The sequence below is a fragment of the Grus americana genome, chromosome 11, assembly GCF_028858705.1.
Source record: "Grus americana isolate bGruAme1 chromosome 11, bGruAme1.mat, whole genome shotgun sequence".
NCBI classification, from domain to species: domain Eukaryota; kingdom Metazoa; phylum Chordata; class Aves; order Gruiformes; family Gruidae; genus Grus; species Grus americana.
This window is the reverse complement of record NC_072862.1, coordinates 16,493,458-16,513,979: the sequence shown is the minus strand read 5'-3', so window position 1 is coordinate 16,513,979 and position 20,522 is coordinate 16,493,458. Positions and strand designations below refer to the sequence as shown.

The 20,522-nt window shown below is 43.8% G+C and overlaps 1 protein-coding gene across 4 annotated transcripts in view; it reads left to right on the top strand.

Moving 5' to 3' along the window:
• The window catches only part of FANCD2 (FA complementation group D2), a 53,254-nt gene that overhangs the window by 22,296 nt on the left and 10,436 nt on the right, over window positions 1-20,522 (top strand). For all 4 annotated transcript variants that reach the window (XM_054838116.1, XM_054838119.1, XM_054838115.1 and 1 more), the window contains 17 exons: window positions 992-1,101; window positions 1,972-2,032; window positions 2,699-2,824; window positions 4,100-4,173; window positions 4,262-4,402; window positions 5,600-5,700; window positions 6,009-6,124; window positions 7,252-7,360; window positions 8,873-8,971; window positions 12,030-12,139; window positions 13,532-13,678; window positions 14,523-14,639; window positions 15,528-15,656; window positions 15,856-15,971; window positions 16,558-16,671; window positions 17,218-17,345; window positions 19,597-19,696. In XM_054838116.1, the coding sequence (XP_054694091.1) occupies window positions 992-1,101; window positions 1,972-2,032; window positions 2,699-2,824; window positions 4,100-4,173; window positions 4,262-4,402; window positions 5,600-5,700; window positions 6,009-6,124; window positions 7,252-7,360; window positions 8,873-8,971; window positions 12,030-12,139; window positions 13,532-13,678; window positions 14,523-14,639; window positions 15,528-15,656; window positions 15,856-15,971; window positions 16,558-16,671; window positions 17,218-17,345; window positions 19,597-19,696 (1,898 nt within the window). The remainder of the gene's footprint in view (window positions 1-991; window positions 1,102-1,971; window positions 2,033-2,698; window positions 2,825-4,099; window positions 4,174-4,261; window positions 4,403-5,599; window positions 5,701-6,008; window positions 6,125-7,251; window positions 7,361-8,872; window positions 8,972-12,029; window positions 12,140-13,531; window positions 13,679-14,522; window positions 14,640-15,527; window positions 15,657-15,855; window positions 15,972-16,557; window positions 16,672-17,217; window positions 17,346-19,596; window positions 19,697-20,522) is intronic.

The following is a 20,522-nucleotide window of genomic DNA, read 5'->3' as shown; positions in this document are numbered from 1 at the left end:
TTAGCTAAGGCTTCTGTCATTTTTCACCTACATTTCATCAGTTTAAGGGATCAGGCAGAACATATTCTGGACCTGTTGGTGACTACCCTGTTTTAGCCTCTGGTTGGCTGTTCCATCCTCATCTCTGAAAATGATGACTTTCTTGATTAGCATTCCTCTGCCAGCAGTGCAGGTGCAGCTTGGATTCCTTGCTGACTTGCTACGCGCTCTTCTGTACTTTGTCTTCGATCTCTTGGGCAAGTACTAGAATTCTCATCCAGAAGACTGGTTCCCAACTTCCCTGAATCATCACACTTCTATGACTGAGTATGCTTCCTGCTCTCAGTGTCAGGAGACTTCTTAGCCTATCATTGGTGGTCCAGACTTTCAGAAGTCTTCAAAATTGTTTGTGCCCGTTTTGGGAAAGTGCAGCTGATCAGCTGCTTGACACAGCTGTTGAAATAGAGCATGCTGCATTAAGACCTGCCGTGGGCTTAGGGAACTGCTGCAAAGAAACCTTTACAATTGTGCAGGGCACGCTTGCCCACAGGCGGGGACAAGGGAGGCAGCTTGAGAAATGTCTTAATCCCAGGTGTCTGGCATGCTGTTACCTACAGCTCCATCCCTCAGCCTCCTGAAGTTGACGGTGTTTTGGAGGGCAGCTCTGCTGCTGCTGTTTGTGTGTGAAGGGCTCCTAGACCATCAGCTATTTTTTAAATATATTATTCTATTAATTATAGATGAAACCTGGACCAACTACGTGCTCTAAGTAGTAATTAAAGGAAAGTCAAAGCAAGTCACTTTAAATGCTGTTTGCAGCCCTACCTAGAGTTGTGACCAGCGTTTTCATAATAAAAGAAAACGCAGAATGTACATTCCTTTTGCAAAGCTCTAATCCCAATAAACCATCCCCCTACAGCCTTTGGAGAAGACATTAAGTGAAAATGCCAATGGAATTGAGTGATGCACAGAAGTAGTTCTGTGGTGACATGGTCTGTGTCTTTCTTTTCAGGATGATATGCACATGGTGATCAGGAAATGGCTCTCCAGCACAGTTCCCAACCACAAACAAATGGGCATTATTGGTGCTGTTACTATGATAGGCAGCGTGGCATTAAAAAGGTGAGACTGTGGCAAAGATGAATTTAACATGCTTTCAGTTCAGACCAAACTGGGAGTGGGACAAAGAAAGGGGGGCATTGCACACCTTGGTCAAATCCAGGAACTTAAAACTCTTTTCTGCAGACTGTGGTGTTTGGTGTTACCTGTTCAATACTGCTCACCTGCTGCTAATCTCAAAGGCATCCTGAATTTCATGTTAATGCCTGTTCATGGATGTCTTGACTAGCGGCCAGCAGGAACTATTGCTTGAAAAAAAAAAAATTGAACACTGTGATGGATTGACTGGAGTTCAGCTTCTGACACTTAAGAATGAATAACCTAGTGTGCTCCATGTTTGAATACAGGGAAATCCAGAAGAGAAGCAAGGTGAAAGATTGTTACTGCTGTGCTGGGCATTGGCATGACAGTTTCCAATGTACTGTATAAATAATTTATGAACAGCATTCATAAACCAGGCAAACTCCTGTTAAGAGCTGTGACAAAGATTAAAGCACCTGGAAAATAAGGAGTTGACTGGTGTTGGGAAGCATTATGTAGCTCACTGCGTTGGCACTTCTTAATGAAATGCTTTTGCTGTTTATTACCTGAAAAGTCCATCTTCGCTCCAGGCCCTGAGTCAGTGGACTTCATTATGGGGATGACTAGAGGGCTTTAGGTTTCAACAGGTTAGAAAAAGCATATCCTTGAAGAAGACATTGAGTCTTATCCTGAAGGTCCTGAAGAGCAGCAGGTCTTTTCCTAATAATGTTCCAAAGAATATATTTTTCATGCATAATTCTCCAATTTCTGGAGAGACAACCTTGTGTGTGTGATGGGTTTTGCCATCTCTTAAGTGTTGTGCAACAAAAGCAAGGTTATCATTGCTTTCAGAAATGAAGGAGAGGGTGGTTCATTGGAGAGACCAGAGCTGAACAATGAACGTGATGGGCAGGTGAGTACCCAGAATGGGGTAGCATGGGAGAGAGGGAGGATATGGGCAGCAAGGGGGTGTGACTGGAAACACAGTCCTAGGTGAAGCAGTATGCATGTAGCTTTACTGGGTCTGGGATTCTTGTACATTGACTGCAGAGCCAAGAAAATCTATTAAACGTTGTTTTGGAGAAACAAAGATCTCTATTAAGATAGCACTTGCCTATCTGGACTGATAGTCCAGATCAAGCAGTAGTGAAAGTCTTCTATCCAGACGTTACTTCAAACACAAAGGAAAGTAACAGGACAGTCTGCTCCAGTGAGCTAAACGCAGCTTTTGCCTTCCCGCAGCTTGGCAGCGATGCTTTTCAGAGAAAGTATTTCTGCTGTACAGAGTTGGTCTAGCCTTGGCCTTTTTCCTTATTTCCTGTTGAAGAATCTTCTTATAGGCTGGCACTCTGTTTAAAGGTGGTCCTGGACAGACTCTTTTCTGTTATTTCATGGTGGAGCAGTGCCAGGACCTTAAGACCCATGTTCCTTGTTAAAACTGGGTCTTTGCAAGACCAGTCACCATGGGCTGTCACCCAGAGATGAAACTTTGGATATGCCTCAGAGTAAATTAGTGTAAAAGCTTGAACTGGATCCATTTACCTTACCCATTTCTGCAGACTGCTCGCTCTCCTTTCAGCTTTCTACCTTGCTGGACCTTGTGGGCTTCTGCTGTGAGCAAACACCAGAGGTCTTGGCTCTGTACTATGATGAACTCGCCAGTTTGATTGAGAAGGAGAAGGGGAATTTGGACTTGCAGCTCCTGGTACGTTGCAGAGTAGTTTGAACTTAATCACTTAAATGAATTCTTCAGAAACATCATGTTTTTCAGGCATTGGCAGGACAAAGTCAATTTGAGGATTTGACTCCAGTATGAGAACTCTTTTTTTTTTGTTTGTTTTTTTTTGTTTGTTTTTTTTTGTTCTAGGCATGCTTAAGGTTCCTGTAAGAGATTGATCAGATACAAAATCCTCTTTCAGCTCTCTCAGACTTTTGATGGTGGCAGATTCCTCATTGCGCTCTAACAGCTTCCTTTATGTGAACTTTTACATGACAACAGGGAAGCCTTTTAATGGAAATTAAATGACATTTCAGAGCCTGCTTTTAAGATTCATAAATAAAAGTAGCATCTGATAGAACTTTAAACTTAGTATTGAAACTGGTTTCTGGTCAGACTATTAAAACTATCTGATGCCTAAGGACTTGCAAGAGCCACGGTCATTTATGGTAATAAGTAAATAAATGGTATTTATGGTAATAGGAAGATGATTGTGAAGGCCACTGGACAGCTCTTTCTCCTTGGACTTTCTTTGCATGTGTGCTGTGCCTGCCAGGAGGGTAGCACGCCTTCTGGGGGCCCCGGAGAGCATTGAGGGCTGCTGTGGAATTCTTCACTCTTTGTGGCACAAGTGTTGGTTATGGAGAGGAGGAGGAACTGTGTGTTAGGAGGAGTGAAGGTGACCAGGGAGCTGTGAAATGCTGGCAGTCACTGTGAACACTCTGTGCCCAGGGCTAGAAATGCCAGTCTCCTCAGGTCCAGCTGAGTGTTCCAAGGAGGAAAAGCAAGGGAAAGAGGGTTTCTTCTTTTTTCCTTGCGAGACTGATATATAAAAGCAAATTAAGGTTCTTCTCATAACTTCTGTGCAGATTTTTTGGGGGTCTTTTCATTGTCCAGTCTCTATCACATCTATTACTTTCTAACAGTGTAAGCATGTGAAGTATGTGGGACACACTGTGTGAAATAAAACTTTGCCAGCGCTTTATAGCCATTTCATTCTGATGATGAGCTCTTGGGATAGAGAACTTCCCATGGCTGATTCCCTCTTCCAGCCAGCTGCTCTGCCTCTCTGCAGCACTGTGAAACTTGTAGACAAGCCCACGTCCAAAGAGCAGGGAAGAAACTGGTTGTGTGTACTTAGCAATGTTTCCTGGCTTTGTCTCTAAGTTCTTTTTCTCGAAGTTCTGCGTTTTCCACTGCTGCTGTTGAAGCTTTCTTCACTGGAGAGCCTTGGCTGAGCAGATTTTTTTCCTTTCTTTATAGGATGAGTTTGGGAAGAGTTTGGTGGAGGACTTTCCCAATGACTTTGTGGTGGATCTCAACCCCACAGTAGAAGGGTATGCTAATCACAGGCTAAGTATTTGTAATGTTTCCGTCACTGAGAACTGAGTTTGTCAACAAGAGTTTGTCTATCTTTCCTTGCAGTTCGTTTTTGTTCCCAGTGAAGTCCTTGTATAATCTGGATGAAGATGAAAGCCAGGGAGCAATTGCTATTAACCTCTTACCATTGGTGTCGCAGAGCGAGCTTGGTAGGGTCACTGATGGAATGAGTAACCAAACTAAAAGGTACTTTGACACCTACCTTTGAAGTCATCCCACAGTTAAAGGAATTGTTTTCATTGGGTGCATTACATGGCTATCAGCCCTGCCTGCCAAAGTGCCTGATAAGGAGCTGGTCAGAGAATTTACTGCTTTCCAGCATTCTTTTTCTTCTCTCACTGTTAGACATATTCAGATAGGTGTAGAGGCATAAGCTGGTGGGGAACTGGCAGTCTGTTCTGGCTCAGGCTGTTCAGATGATCTTGGGTAAGTCATGCTGCATCTGCCTTGTTTCCCATCTGTCACATGAGAATGGTAGCTCTTTCTTTCAATGTTATGGTGATATTGAGTGCTATATTGAGATGGACAGGCAACTTTGAGGTGGTAAAATTAATATTTTGAGCGATGATTCTCAAATAGAGGGTCACCAAGGACTTCGTGTGTGTCAACAGTACACGATTTGTTCTCACCTTCAGTTGTACTTTTACAATGTAGACTTGTGGTCCAGAGCAACACCACAAATGTGCAGCCACACGTGAAATTTGACTGAGAATTGTGGGCTTTGTCTTCGGAGAATGGAACAGGAAACATGTAAGAAATAAAAACGTTCAATTAAACAGTAGGGCATCAAAGTTAAAAATAATAAAAGGCTTTTTTTTTTTTTAAACTGGCACCTTCATATCCTGCATAACTTATTGTCATAAGATTTTGTTGAGATTTCAGCTGTGCATAAAAAAAAGACATGCTCACTTTAAAATATAGATACTTTACATGCATCTATGGAAAAAAAAAATTTCCTCACTCAGAATGTGAGCAGCAGCCTGCTACAAAACATTCAAGAAGGTTTCTCCACTGCTCACAGCTGTCTTTTGCACAATTTCTTAGAGTTCCTTCTGAATTATTCAACTGCTTTCTGCCAGAAATAAATCTGACCCCATTTTTTGTCCATTACAGCAGTTTTTCTGTCCTCATGTGCTTTTCCAGAAAACTGGTGATCACCAATTTTTAATTATTTTTTTTTTTTAACCATATGATGCATTTCTGCTCTGTGTTGCTGGAACGTGCAAGAAGCAAAATAGAAGGCATAGGCAAGGTGGCATGAGAGGGACATAGGACATAATGGAAAAGTGATGGGCAATCTGGAGCCATATAAAACATAAGATCCGCTCAATTTATTTTCTTTTTTCTTTTTTTTTTTTTTTTAATTTTTTATTTCCCCTCCAGGATAGTGTCACCAATATGTCTGTCACCCTCTTTCCGATTGCTGAGGCTCTACACTGGAGAGCAAAACGATGGAAGCCTGGAGGAGATTGATGCCTTATTAGGTATGGGAAATGGACCTTTTATAGAGTGAGTCTGTCTGACTTGTTCCTGTCCCAGATCTGCAAAGACTTCCCGCAGTTGCAGGAAGAATTGTGTGGTTTGTGAAGAAGGCTGAGATGCTCTGTTGCCCACAAAGTGGAAGGGAGGCAGGGGAGACAATTGCTTTGTCTGGGGATGGAGTGGCTGACAAAGCTTACTCCAGATAGCCATTGGAATTGTTACAGGCTTTGGTAAGAGACTTTGTCCACGCAAAGACCAAAGGATGGGTAGCAAACCCAGTCCATCATGTTCTGTTCCTGCTCTGTTCCAGGTTGCCCCCTGTACCTGACTGACCTGGAGGTTGAAGGGAAGCTGGACTCTCTATCCAAGCAGGAACGGGAATTTCTGTGCTCACTCCTCTTCTATGCTCTCAACTGGTTTCGTGAGGTAAATAGAGCCTTGTCTGCAGGTTCTGGACTGTCACTGAGGAGCAGCACTTAGAAACACTAACCCTAGGCTTCAGGGGTGAAATTGTTTTTGAAGAAGAGTCTTGCCTCTTGGAAACGTTCTCTAGCAAGGTCCTGGTGATCTCTCCATGTTCTTCTCTTCGTTATCATGTTTCCTTTATCCTGCTGCTAGCAACAACTCTGCTTTACTGGGCAGAGGCTCTAAGGATTGCCTTGCTGGTGTGAATTTTCCACCTGCTATTCAGCTGCAGTCTGTACACTCTGGCAGATTTTGGTGTATGAAAATCAGTTTTGCTGTTGCAGGGAGGATGCTGTAAACCCCAAATATATGTCTAAACTTTGCGGTGATACATGTCTAAACTATGAAGGGGGCATCAGAAGAAAAAGGTCAGCCTCCGTGTTGGAGAGCAGAGGAATTGCCAGCTAGTCAAGGGCACTCGTCTTCTGCTTGGCGTGTGTGAGGTCCTGCCTGCACTACTGTGCCCAGTTTGGGGCTCCTGTTGTCAGTCTGGAGTGCATCCAGCGGAGGCCACCAGGCTGATGAGGGGCTGGAGCACACGGCGTATGAGGGGAGGCTGGGAGAGCAGAGGTCATTCAGCCTGGAGAGGGGAAGCCAGAGGGGAGGGCATGTTGTCGTCTTTTACTGTGGTCTTCTGTTACCTAACAGAAAGGCTGTGCTCCCCTTTCAGAGAAGCTTGCCTTTTTTGGAGATGCTCAGTGCTCCACTAGAAAAGGCTATAAGCAACCTGTTTAGTTAACGCTGCTTTGAGCAGGGTGTTGGACTAGAGGCTTCCACAGTTCCCTTGCAAATTCATTTGTGATTGTGCTTTGTTCTATACCTCTGTGAGCTTACAGAAGGGTGAAATGCACTGCCTTCAAGCAGATTTGGACTGTATTTGCTAACATCGATGGTCAGTGGGAATGTTCCCTGCTGGGGTTATTCTGATAACATGAGCTAGGTCAGAGTTGGTGCAGTTCTACATCCCCAGTCCTCCCTGTTCCTGCTCTTCTCTCAGGACTGCCTCTTTCCTGGCTGACCTGGGAAGTGCCAGGTAGTAAAAGTGGGTACAAATCTCCCAAGTCAGTGACTTTGATTTGTATCTCTAGGTTGTAAATGCCTTCTGCCAGCAACAGGATGCTGAGATGAAGGGGAAAGTTTTGACTCGATTACAGAACATCACAGAGCTGCAGACTGTGCTGGGAAAATGCTTGGCAGGTGAGTGTGAAACATTTGTATGTTCTGGGCCTGCACCAGCTGTGAAGTGAAAAGGCTTGGCTTAAACATCAACGGGGGAGGTGTATGGTAACACATACTGCGTTTTTACAGTAGCCTAAGAGTTCATGCATGGACAGCTATTGTTTTCAATTTGTCTTGAGTCCAAACTGCCCTTCAGCTGGTTAAGACAGGTTCACTAGTGAAGGCACACACGCAACGTACTCTAGAGTTACAAGCACACAAACATTTGCAGATCCTGCAAGTATTGGCACAGCCCCTCTGCCTGCCCAATGGCCTGCCCAGATCCCAGCCCCTCTAATCTGCTCCATGGGTCCCCTATCACCAGCTGTTCCAGCTTGGCTGCTCGCTAGCAGACAGACACGCACACTCAGACACTCATCTTGCAGGCTCCACACACAAAGTCTGTAGAGATGCTCCCAAGAACTATGGCACCTTTACTGACTGAGACCCTCACTCACTCCAGTTTCTGACGCTGCAGGCCCAGGGTGGTCCAACTCTAGTTGCTGGCTCAGTATTTACTCACACAGGTCTTAGCAGTAGCTGGCATTTAGTCCTTGCGCGCACACACACACACAGAGGATAGTGAGATTAAACTGAAATATAGTTAAGAAAGTACTTAAGAAGAAGACAGGACAGACTGCAGTGATCAGGCACAGGGTTCACTCAGGCAAGCATACTGATCAGACAGTTCTACTGACCAGCAATGCTTTACTCATGGCCAGTCCCTTTTACACTGTTTCTGCCCATTTCCCTCTTTGTTCCTCCCCACCCCACTTCCCTGCATATTCCTTCAATAATTTGCATAGTTCTACTTCCCCCCCCATCAGAATATTCCAAATTCTCAAATTACTCTTTTTCCTCCCATCTTATCAGTTACAAAGTCCAGGGGTCCATTCCCAAAGCCATGCCTGGAGTTTTTTAATGACCTGTCAGTTACTAACTGGAGACTTTTGGTCTTTGGCATTGTCTCCATTATCCCTTGTCTACCAGGTTTGTGTCTGTTCTTGTTTGTGGCTTCCCCCTTTAATTATTATCTCCTTTTACATTGAAAAGGTCTTTGATAAGATAAACGTAATGAAGAATACACTGTCACTTTCCGCATACCCTTACACAAGCTATCCATTAGGGGCTGTGTTTGTAAACCAGCAGACCAACTCATCCAAAATAGTGCTGCCTCAACATCGTTCTGCTGCTCCAAGAGCATTACAAGGCCAGCACAGAAAGGGCTCAGATGTACTAGAACAGCCCTTTAAGCTTCAACAGATGTCTTAAGAACAGCTGAGCACTTGTTATCCTCCCTTGCTGGAGTAATTCCAGTGCAGTGCAGACATATGATAAGGCTAATTGGAGCTAAATGCACCTAAGCATAAGAGCAGAGGGACATTCACCAGGACGGTGAAATGTATGGTACTTTCTCTAGATATGTATCTTGCCTGTATTTTGTCATTCAGGATCTGAACTAACCCAATTTCTCCATTTTGACTCTTTCAGCAACCCCTGGCTATGTCCCACCACCAGCTACTTTTGATTCTGAAGCCCTGGAGGCTGTACCGTCCATTAATGCTGTTGGTCCAGTGAGAAAAAGGAATGGTAAAGAAAGTTTAAAACATTTAAGCAAACAGGTGTGATGTGGGGTTTGGCTGGCAATATTGCACTGCAGCCATTGCACTTGTGTGTGCATAAAGTGCGGAATTCCTGGCAAGATCTATCTAGCTTGAAATATTATCTGATCAACTCCTGTTGCAGCTGAAGTGGAGGTGTAAAAATATGCTACTCCAAACAGGTGTTGGATAGTCTGTCTCCTTGGGAAAGCCGATGCTTAGCATTTAACAGTGAAAATCTAGGACTTTCATTGACTGTTTTCACCAGCCAAAGTATTTTCTGCAGCAGTAAGTTGTTCTGCCTTTGATGGGTTCATGCAATTGTCCGGTACTGAACCTGTGGCTTGAGCTGCCTTGCAAATCCTCGACCGTGAGGTTGTACGTAACTGATCTCCTGGGAACCTTGTCATGGCTCTACTGCACAAGGAAACACTTCCTCCTTCCTTTCCCATTGCTAGCTCCCACAGAGAAGTAATAGAACTTGCCTTTCAGTTTTTCAAGCTGAAGTAGGTTTGGTTTGTTCTTTCTGTCTCTAGTTCTATTTCTAATTCAGATTAACATTTCCTGGGAACATGTCTGCCTTTGAGCCAAACTGAATAAAAATTCACATTCCATTCAATGAAAACAACTGGAGGAGGCCACAGATTAGAGAGCCCTTTTCTCCTGTGCCAAACCCATTCTGCAGGGACTGGACCTGTCACGTAAGAGTGATTAAGGCAGAAGGAAAGTTATGACTGTGTTCTGCAAACAAGAGGAGGATCCATCACTTCTGATACTTTATTTTGAAGGAGCACAAGTAAATGCTCAGGCTAGTAAGCCCGGACCAGACAGAGAGATTCCTGAGCTTAGCTTGTCTTGCCTACAAAAAAAAAAAAATCAGTTAGTGCTGTGACTATGGGTTGCAGCCTTCAGAACATACAGTTTTGACACTAACCTTGCTCTTCCTTTAGGTATGCAGCATCTCATTGTAGCTGAGCTAAATTAAATAATTTACTGCGAACAAATAGGGGAAGGCTTCACTCTTCCCCTCAGACCTGCACTCTCAGCTGCCTGATTTCCTGCCCTATATTATTCTATGGTAGCTCTTTGGGCTATTTACTTTTTACTAGGTTAGGTTTTTGCTGTTTTAACTAGTTGACTGCTTAACCAGTGATCAGGCTTCCTGAGTCAGTGCAAGGCAAGTGTCAGGTGTGTGTGGCTGGGAACAGGAGAAAGAGGTGGTAGGAGCAGCAGGGCTACCCCTGAGCCTTTAGATCAGCTCAAGCACTGTTATAAAATCTAGCCTAAGACTATTCCTCAGAGGAAAGAGAACAAGGAGCTCCTTAGGAGAGATGTAACATATCAAATTCACTTTCCAGTATGATTCAGAGGGTTTATTTATTGTGACATGGATGACCTTCTCCTGTCTTCTGCTCTTCCAAAGATAATATCAATGAATCTGCATCTTTTATTGCATTGTTTCATTTCATCTATGGCCTGGCCCCCAGAAAGGATCACAGAGTTACAGAACTAGAAGTCACTGATGTCATCAGCACAGCAGTTATAAAATGGCAGATGAAAGTGTATGCCAAACTTTGCACTTGTTGGGGATTTCCCTGAGCATTCCCTTCTCCAGGTTGCTTATGAAGTTGAATAAAACCAATTCCTGAAGGACTCAATGGCTGATTCCATCTCAAAAGTGCACATTAAGTACTACCCTTTGTTGCTTCCCCTCTAACAAGCTTTCAGTCCAAGAAGCACTATTCCAGTTCAGTTCCTTAATAGTTCCTGGTGTAAAGCCTTGTCAAAGTCTTTCTGGAAATCTAAATCTCTTCTGGCTGATGGATCCCTTTTATCCATATGATACCAACACCCTGGTAGACTAGTGAGGCAAGGTTTTCCTCTGCAGAAGCCCTGCTGACTTTTCCCCAACAGACTTTATGTCTGTGCTCAGTGATCTTTTTTTTTATTGTAGACAGCTCTGCCATTTTCCCAGTGATGGAGGATAGACTTGCCGGTCTTTAATTCTCTGGATTCTCATTAGATCATTTTCATTAAGAGGAATTATGTTCACAAACTATCGGGCCTCTGGCACTGCGGCCAGCAGTTCTGAAATGTCGTATTTGAATTCCTTTAGGGACCTTGTGTGAATGTCACCTGGCCCTAGTGACTTATTTGCCATCTCTTAGGTCTAATACAACCTGTGCAATTATTACTCCAGGAAAGATGGTGAGGGGCTGTTTATCAGGGAGTGTAGTGACAGGACAAGGGGGAATGGGTTGAAGCTGAAGGAGGGTCAATTTAGATTAGATGTTAGAAAGAAATTCTTTACTGTTAGAGTGGTGAGGTACTGGAACAGGTTGCCCAAAGAGGTTGTGGATGCCCCATCCCTGGAAGTGTTTCAGACCAGGTTGGATGAGGCTTTGGGCAACGTGGTCTAGTGGAGGGTGTCCCTGCCTGCAGCAGGGGAGTTGGAACAAGATGATCTTTAAGGTCCCTTCCAACCCAAACCATTCTATGATTTTTATGATTTGAAATCAATGTGGTTTCTTTGATCTCTCCATGATGTAATGCATCAGGTATGAGAATCTCGCTACTGTTGTCAGCAGTGAAGACCATTGCAAGGAATTCATTGAGTTACTCTGCTATTGGCTTGGCATCCCTGGAAGTCCCTTCTGTAGTTGTGTCTTACCTTCCTTTTCCAGGTTCTCTTCCTTTCTCAATACTGTGTCTGAGGAAGAAACATTAAATTTTGGTTCAAGCATTTTTTTAAGATGATGTCCCACTCATTTTTGCAATCACTTCATAATGTTTACAGTAAGAACAGTGAGACTTGCTTTAATTTCTTACTGTGATACTTATAAAAGAGAAGCTAGTTGTGGGGGAGCTCCAAATACCTTTGACTCTCTTTTGGACCGTGACCCTGGCCATGGATGGCACAACCTGTGCATGCTCTATGCTTTCTTAGGGCTGATAAAAGTAGAACCGTGCCATTTCCCTGCTGCAAGTGCTGTCTAGTGTTGAGCACAGTATAGCCTTTATTTCTGAAGTTGCTTTTTCTCTTTAAGGACGTAAAAAAAAGGCTGATGGCAGCAAAGCAGGCTCTGCAGATCGTTCTCAAGCAGATGACAGTTCTGAGGGAAACCAGCCTGATACTGAGCTCTCCGAGCTGGAGAAGGTAGGTGTATACCCCTGGGGACTTGCAAGACAGACTAGAGGAGATGACATAGGAGCATAAACAAAAGCTTTGAGTGAGGGGTTGTTCATTTCAAAAGTTAATTACAGTTAAGTGGTTCAATTCTGCTTTCTGACACCTGCCTCCCATCTGAATCTTGAAAATTGTCTGCTGCAGAGGCCAGCCACTCTCCAGCAGGAAGCCTGGTTCAGGGCAGTGCAAATGTGCAGGATTATCAATAATACTATTAGTTATCTCTGGTGAAGACTATGGAAGGTTTCTATTTTAAGCCAGTGCCCCATCTCTCAAATTACTGCAATAATCTGCCATTCCTAGACTCAGGTCAGAAATTGCAAGGTGAATCTGGAAAATACAAACCCTGGTAAGGACTATACCTCCTGCTGATTCTAGTCTGCTTCAGTCACGGTTTGCAAATTTTACTTGAGGTATTTAATCAATGTATTAATGATAAGTTATCTTAAAATTATCAATTTTCATCACATGCTAAGAACTATTTCCCAAACCTGTCAACTCATGAATTATTGGATTTTATTACTTGTTCTTTTGGACAAGTTCTTACAGTATTATCATCATGTCTGGAACGCAAAATCTGCACTGGCTGAGAGAAGTTGGGGAAGTGTGCCCAGCTTCGGGCTCAGCATCCTGGAGGCTGGCATCTAATAAGCATTCCACAAGGTCCCATTTCTACCACTGTTACTAATAAATGTTATTCAGAGTCCATTTTATCAAATTCAGCCAGGCAAATACACTTTCTCTACTTCCCTGCTGTCGTACAGATATGATAACTGAGTCAGATATAACAAAGTCGCTTAAGTTACAGGGAATAAGAAAAGTCTCAAATCATTTTGGGAAGTAATGTATCTAATCTTTCTTACTTAACTAGAGTACTGGTCCCAGACTAGTCCTTAGCTGCTCTGCCCTGCCCAGCACAACAGAATACCCTCCTGTGGCAGGGTTGTGAGGAGTGAATCTCTAAGAACTTACAGATTTTTCAACAAGATGCAACAGAACATCCCATAGTTTACCATCCTGGTAAAAGATAAAAACATTTACCTTCATCTCTTGTGGTACATAAGCAAGTCCAGAATGCATTTCACAAGGGCCACTGATTCACAGAAAGGAGATAGCAAAGATTATTCCAGTTTTCTAAGTAATTTTTTTTCTAGAAAATTTTTAGTGACTTGTACATTCCAAAATGAAAATGCTTGTGATTCTATGTGCTTGTGTCGCTACTAGCTATCATGAATTCTTCTGACTCTTCTTTTCAACCTGGCACAAAATATGGAAATCTGCGTGAAAGAAATAGCTTTATTTGAGCTAGAAAGTCTTATAGGCTTGCAGGTTGCAACCTTAATTCTGCCATTTACTTTTCAGACTGCTGCTGAGAAAGAGGCAGGAAATCCTCTGGCACAGCTGCAGAGCTATCGCCCGTACTTCCGAGAGTTAGACCTCGAAGTGTTCACTGTACTCCACTGTGGGCTGCTGACAAAGTCTGTCTTGGACACAGAGATGCATACAGAGGTGAACAGAACAGCGTAAAACCACACTGATAAGGCTTTGTGTAACTGCCTCTCTTGGAGGCTGTAGGCTGTTAAATGTATTGAGAGGCAGCTTACCTATTAAAAAGAACCTACATTTAAGTAAAGCCTGTGTTGCAAAAAGGCAAGTCTCTCAAGGCATCAGCAGGTTGGAAACTCAGCACAAATGTGGCACTGGTGTCATGGATGTGCCCTCAGTGAACAGGGTCCTGTTTATCATCTGGGAGCTTATATAAAACTGCATTGCCATGGATGTGGAAAGCAGAAGTGTTTCATTTTATCTTCTTTGTAGGTAAGTTGAGCCCACCTGGAGCCTAATGTTGTTAGGCTACAGTAAGATTAGTAAAATGTGAAAAGGCCGTGGCAGGCTGGAGACAACCTGGCCTGCTCCACGGACAGCTGTCTGTGCATGCAGATCACAGGCCAACTGGAAGACTGTTTGGCAAGTTTCTGGGCTATTATTTCAAATTACTTCTTGACTATTACTCGGTGAATTTTGTGACTTTTTGGGCTTAAACCTCTTTTTATCCTTAGGAGCTTATTTTCAATGCCAGTGTATATAAATCAGTTGTGTCTCAGTAGTTAAGTGTTACTGACGTTGCCTCAGCTCTGTTCAGAGCACCAGGTTTGCTTCACGCTTTGAGTAACTAGAATCGGTGCCCCATACCTGCAACGGGGGAGACAAAACCCTAACGCCTAGCAAAAAAGTCCCTAGCTGAGGTTAACTAAGCTAGGAATCATAACTGGGAATGGAAGGGGTGAACTTGAGCTTCAAGGCACTACAATTACATGCTGGGTTCTGGGATTGACTCTTCTTGTAATTGCAGGCTCGCGAAGTTGTGCAGCTGGGGCCTGCTGAACTTTGCTTCCTTCTGGATGACCTGTGCTGGAAGCTGGAACATGTGCTGACCCCAAGCTCCACAAGGAGAGTGCCCTTTCCAAAGGCAAGTACAGCAGCAGCCCGTGGGTCTAGAGACACATCAGTGGCCTCCAGGCCTTTCTTGAGAGAAATGTTTTTCAGACTTATTTTCACCTAACAGTTAAATGGAAGCCTGATGCCCAACTGTGTGTCAGAGCAGCACTTGATCTTTCAAAAGAGACTTCTGTACCGCTTCCCTCGCTGAAGTGTTTGCAGCATCTGGTTCTCTACATGTCTCAGGAAAGGGTATATAACTGAGGGAAAGCCTTGTAGCCTCAAAACTCAAGTGACTCTTTTCCCTTCCCTGGGGAGACTGGCTCTCCTGTTCAAGCAGCAGCTCGGGTTAGGCAGACCAGATAGCTGCCATGTCCAACAGAAGCTGCCAGATCCGTGTTTCTGCTTTTTCTGCAGTCTTTACAAGAACACATAGAGTGCAGTGACTCCTTGCATTCCCGGCTGATGCCTTCAGAGGGAAAGTAAACATGTGTGGCCCACTGCATTAAACTATGAGAAATTCACTACGAGCTGATGGGCTCGATCATATTCTGTGTTCTTTCTCCTTATCTTTCTACCTATCTTAATTCCTATGTGCAGAGACTGCCTTCTTTTAGGGTTTGAGTAAAATGTTGGACTCTGATCTTAAAGGTATTTTCCAACCTAAATGAATCTATGATTCTAGAAAAGAGCTACGTGTCACATCAGTTTTATTCTTTTCATCGAATGTTATCCACTTGTTTGAGTTGGTGCTGGTTGTTCAGCAGAAGCCACCTTTCTTGGTCTGTGACTCTTCCTGACAGAGTGTATGACATCAGGAGTTGCACTGCTCAGAAACAGTCCAAGAGGTAGCGTTTGATGTGAAGTTATTCTCAAGTAAGGCTGATGAAGTGATTTTAATCTTTTGGAGTTGCTGCAGGAAAGAGGCTATAAGGATATTGGCTTTTCCCACCTGTGTCGGAGATCCCCCAAGGAAGTTGCTATGTGTGTTGTCAAGCTACTAAAGCCACTGTGTAATCACATGGAGAACATGCACAACTACTTCCAGGTCAGTGGGCAGCGATTTTGACTCAAAAAACTGTCAAGTTTTGTCACCTTTAAAGGTATTTTTAGTTCCGTTTGTGGGGAAAAAAAGAGTCACTTTGTTTCCTTCAGATTTTTTAAACATGGAATTTATGGAAATGGATTCTTGTGCCATTACTTTTCCTTGGAATAGCATTTAATGAATTACTTGTTCTGTATTAAAGGCAGTTATACAAAATCGAGGTGTGGAAGATGAACCAGGAGTGAACATCCAGGAGCACCAGCTGATGTCCTCTTGTTACCAACAGCTGTTACTAACTTTTCGCTCCCTATTTGCTTGGTGAGTTTAAACAAAAGAGTACATAGCTGCCGAAATGAGCAAAGTCCATTTATTACTTCCTCTTCTTGTTCCTTTTCTTTAAAGTGTTTGTACCCAGCAAATGGCCTGTCAGCCATGCAGAACACCACACAGATCTCTGCAGTTTTCCTCCCTGTTAGGCTCCTACCTGTTGTTCAAGAGGTGACCAGCCACTATCACTGCACTTGTGCAACAACTGTGATTAGACATCATGGGTTTTTTTTAGGACTGCATAGCATTGTTTTAGTACATATGGACCTCCACTTATGGGAAATGGCCTGTCCTCTCCTAGCCAGGTCTGCAGTCTAACTGGAAAGTTAGTATTGTGTGTGCACAAAGTTTTCCATTCCCTGGAACAGATAAAGCGTGTATGAACTAAGTTTGCTGTCAAAATCAGTTTTCAGGTTTTTGCATCCCCTTATAACTTTTATATTGCAGGCTGGTTCTTGCATATCCAGCTTCTTTATTTTTCTTGTTGCAAAAAATATGCCCAGGTGTGCTTTTGCATCTGATACCTGTCTTCCTTCTAGTCTGATGATGAACTGGATGTTTTTTTCTTCCCCCTCAGGAATGGTTTTTCTCAGCATGAAAATACCGACTTGCTAAGGTCAGCTCTCCAGGTGCTTGCAGACAGGCTAAAGCCAGGAGAGACAGAGTTTCTTCTTCTTGAGGAGCTGATAAGGTAGAATCAGTTTTTCTAAGCTCTGAAATTTCAAGCAGTTTTCCCTGTTTTGTGTGGGCATTATGGGTAAAGTGTGTTTGGGAGCTCTCACAGAGACCATACTACCTTCAGAGAGCTTTGTATTTAATTGAATGGCAGTGCAGTCCAACCTAATGAAAAGGACCCACTGGATTATAAAATATGCATTAATCTATGGATCTCACTTGTTTGTCTGCAATTTAAGACTAGGAGATTAGTAGGATTCACAGAAGGAACGAATTTCTTCTGGGTAGTTGAAATGCCTACAGGAACACTAGGCAAAAGCAGTATATGAAGGTGTTGCTAGACTTAGAGTGACTGGGACTTGAGAGAAGTTTCTTGGTGACTGAATTTTTATCCACTTAGTGGTTGACTACCCCTTCTTCAGAAAGGCACTGCCAGAGACAAAATACTGGGCTAGGGACATCGTGGATCTGAGCTGGTCTAATACTTGTTTTTATTTATGTGGTTTTGGGATATTACCCTATCTACAGTGTTTCTGCCTTTTCCCTTTCCTGTCATTCCCAGTGAGAGTTTTCACTACCTACTGAATTTCCAGCAGAGTGTTCCCAGCTTCCACTGTGCGTTCATCCTCATTCAGCTCCTGATTGCCATCGCTGAGAAACCAATGGCCGGCTGGAAGAAAGAGAAAATGGGTAATGTGTGAAGAACCTCTAATCTCAGATTAGTTTTCATGCTGTCCTTTGCCTGTACATCTTCGGTTCTATCTCTGGAGTGCGTCTTTTGAGGGAGAGATTTTGCTTTGGTATTTGAGTAATCTCACTGGGTGAACAGTCCTAGTGGTTAACGAAAGGAACAGCAGTAAATATATTGGAACCTCTGAGGTATTTTGCCTTAGTCATGTGCAGAAAGGCAGATTCCAGCTCTCTTAGCCAATGTTTTTAAAAATCACAGCCTCACAGCTTTTAAGAGGTCTAAGAACAAGCCTGCTGTTCAATTTTGGTACCAGTTTAATCACTAGTTATGGAGGTGATCATAGACCTAATGTGGTGTAGCTTCGTAGTGTAAGTACAGATGTCTGTGACAGCTCATTTCCAAAAATCATGGAAATGAACTGCAAATACAGCTGTCACTTCAGAGTAGAGAGAGGAAAACCTGTATGTTTTTAACCCCATGCAACAAATCTGTTCAATTAAGAGAGCTCTTCTCAGGGATTAGGACCCGTTCTGTAAGAGGAACAGCATTCAAGTGGATAAGGCACAGACATGCTTGCAGGGAAGTCACCAGAGAGTTGTGGTGAATGGAGTTAAATCCAGTTGGCAGCTGGTCACGAGCGGTGTTCCCCGGGGCTCAGTTTTGGGACCAATTTTGTTTGTTATCTTTATCGATGATCTGGATGAGGGGATTGAGTGCACCCTCAGTAAGTTTGCAGATGACACCAAATTGGGTGGGAGTGTTGATCTGCTTGAGGGTAGGAAGGCTCTGCAGAGGGATCTGGACAGGCTGGATCGATGGCTGAGGCCAGCTGTATGAGGTTTAACAAGGCCAAGTGCTGGGTCCTGCACTTGGGTCACAACAACCCCAGGCAATGCTACAGGCTTGGGGAAGAGTGGCTGGAAAGCTGCCTGGAGGAAAAGGACCTGGGGGTGCTGGTTGACAGCTGGCTGAACATGAGCCAGCAGTGTGCCCAGGTGGCCAAGGAGGCCAACAGCATCCTGGTTTCTATCAGGAATAGTGTGGCCAGCAGGCCTAGGGAAGTAATTGTGCCCCTTTACTTGGCTCTGGTGAGGCTGCAACTCCAAGTACTGTGTTCAGTTTTGGGCCCCTTGCTACAGGAAGGATGTTGAGGTGCTGGAGTGTGTCCAGAGAAGGGCAACAAAGCTGGTGAAGGGTCTGGAGAACAAGTCTTAGGAGGAGCGGCTGAGGGAACTGGGATTGTGTAGCCTGGAGAAGAGGGGGCTGAGGGGAGATCTTACTGCTCTCTGCAACTACCTGAAAGGAGATTAGATATTAGGAAAAATTTCTTCACCAAAAGAGTGGTCAGGCATTGGAAAAGGCTGCCCAGAGAGGTGGTGGAGTCACCATCCCTGGAAGCGTTCAAAAAACGTGTAGACGTGGCACTTCGGGACATGGTTTAGTAGACATGGTGTTGTTGGGTCGACGGTTGGACTTGATGATCTTAGAGGTATTTTCCAACCTTAAGATTCTATGATTCTATGAATATACAGGATAACTAGTTGGTCTCCACTTTGTCACACACTGAAGCAAAGGCTCCAGACACAGTCGCCTCTCAGCCCTACCTTGTCATACAAAGACACCTATAGTTCCCTATTTTGAGATTATTTGACTATTTTAAACAGTCGCACACTGGGAGAAGTGCCCACTGAGTGTGACAGGGAATAACTGATTTTAAGTAATAATTTCCTGGTTTTAAACATTTCTGCAAGAGACAAGCAGCTTTGTTAGCAGTTTTGATTTAAGAATTCTGTAAACTTTAATAATAAATGTGAACAGGCAAGTTTAGAGTGGCCAAAATGTCAAGTCACTTGTTATTGGAATTCCATTTCTAGAAATGGATGCCCTAAGGGTTGCATATTGCCCTGATCAAAACCAAACAGTTGGCACACTGTAGGAGCTGCGAAACAAATGATGCTTAATGTAAGTTTGTCAGGGAGAAATGGCCAGAGATGGATCACGGTTCTGATGTGAACAGGTATTCCAGACCAGGAACACACTGGATGTGCATATATTTTATTATCACGATGTATATCCTTGTGGCCTTACTGCTTTTTAGAGGAAACGCATTCTGACTTACAAAGTTCAGGCGTATTGAGGGGTAGTGATACTGTGATCTTTCAAAAGGCCATTTAGACACATTGCCTTTATATGGAAGAAGGAAATTGTCTTGGATTCTTCCTTCAGTAAGTTATCCCTTATCTTTTACAGCTTCACTAGCAAAGCAGTTCCTCTGCCAGTCATGGGTGAAGCCCAATGGAGACCAAGAGAAGGGCAGCCAGTTCAACAGTGCACTGTATACTCTGCTCTGGTAAGGCTCAAGCCATTGTCTCAAACATGCTGAGACACTTTTTCTAACAATTACTGTTGCTGCAGAGCAATGACTCCTTTCAGTCATAACCCTCTCACTTACACAGTTTGGCCTAAAGCACTGTTTTATAGTATTGAAAGGCAGTGAGTGATAGGAAGAATTCTGTTAGCCATTGGCTGTAGAAGCATGTTTGGACCTTATGTTTGCTAGACTATAGCTTGTCAATGTATATCAGCACATCTATACGTGTATCTGTGTAAACATACACATCTAAGTGTAGATCTGGACCAAAGTGTCTGGTTTTGTTTTCACTAAACTGAAAGAAAATCAGCTCTAACTAAAGTCAAGGAGAGCAGGACTGAGTATTAGGTGAAAAACAGTCACAGAATCACAGGATGGTTGAGGTTGGAAGGGACCTCTGGAGGTCACCTTGTTCCAACCCCGCTGCTTCAGCAGGGTGACCTAGAGCAGGCTGCCCAGGACCATGCTGGGCACAACCCTCTGAGCTTGGCCGTTCAGCCAGTTTTTAATTCCCTTCACTGTCTGCTCATCCAGCCCATACTTCAGCAGCTACTCTATGAAGATCTTACAGGAGACAGTGTTTAAAGCCTTACAAGTCAGGGTGGACATGACTTCCCCTTGGTGAATCCACACTGACTACTCCAAACCACCTTCTTGTCCTTCATCTGCCTGTAAATGATTTCCAGGACAGTTGTTCTACCACCTTACCAGGGATCAGGGTGTGGCTGACTGGCCTGTAGTTCCCTGGGTCCTTCCTCCTGCCCTTCTTGAAGACAGGCATGACATTTGCTTTCCTCCAGCCCTC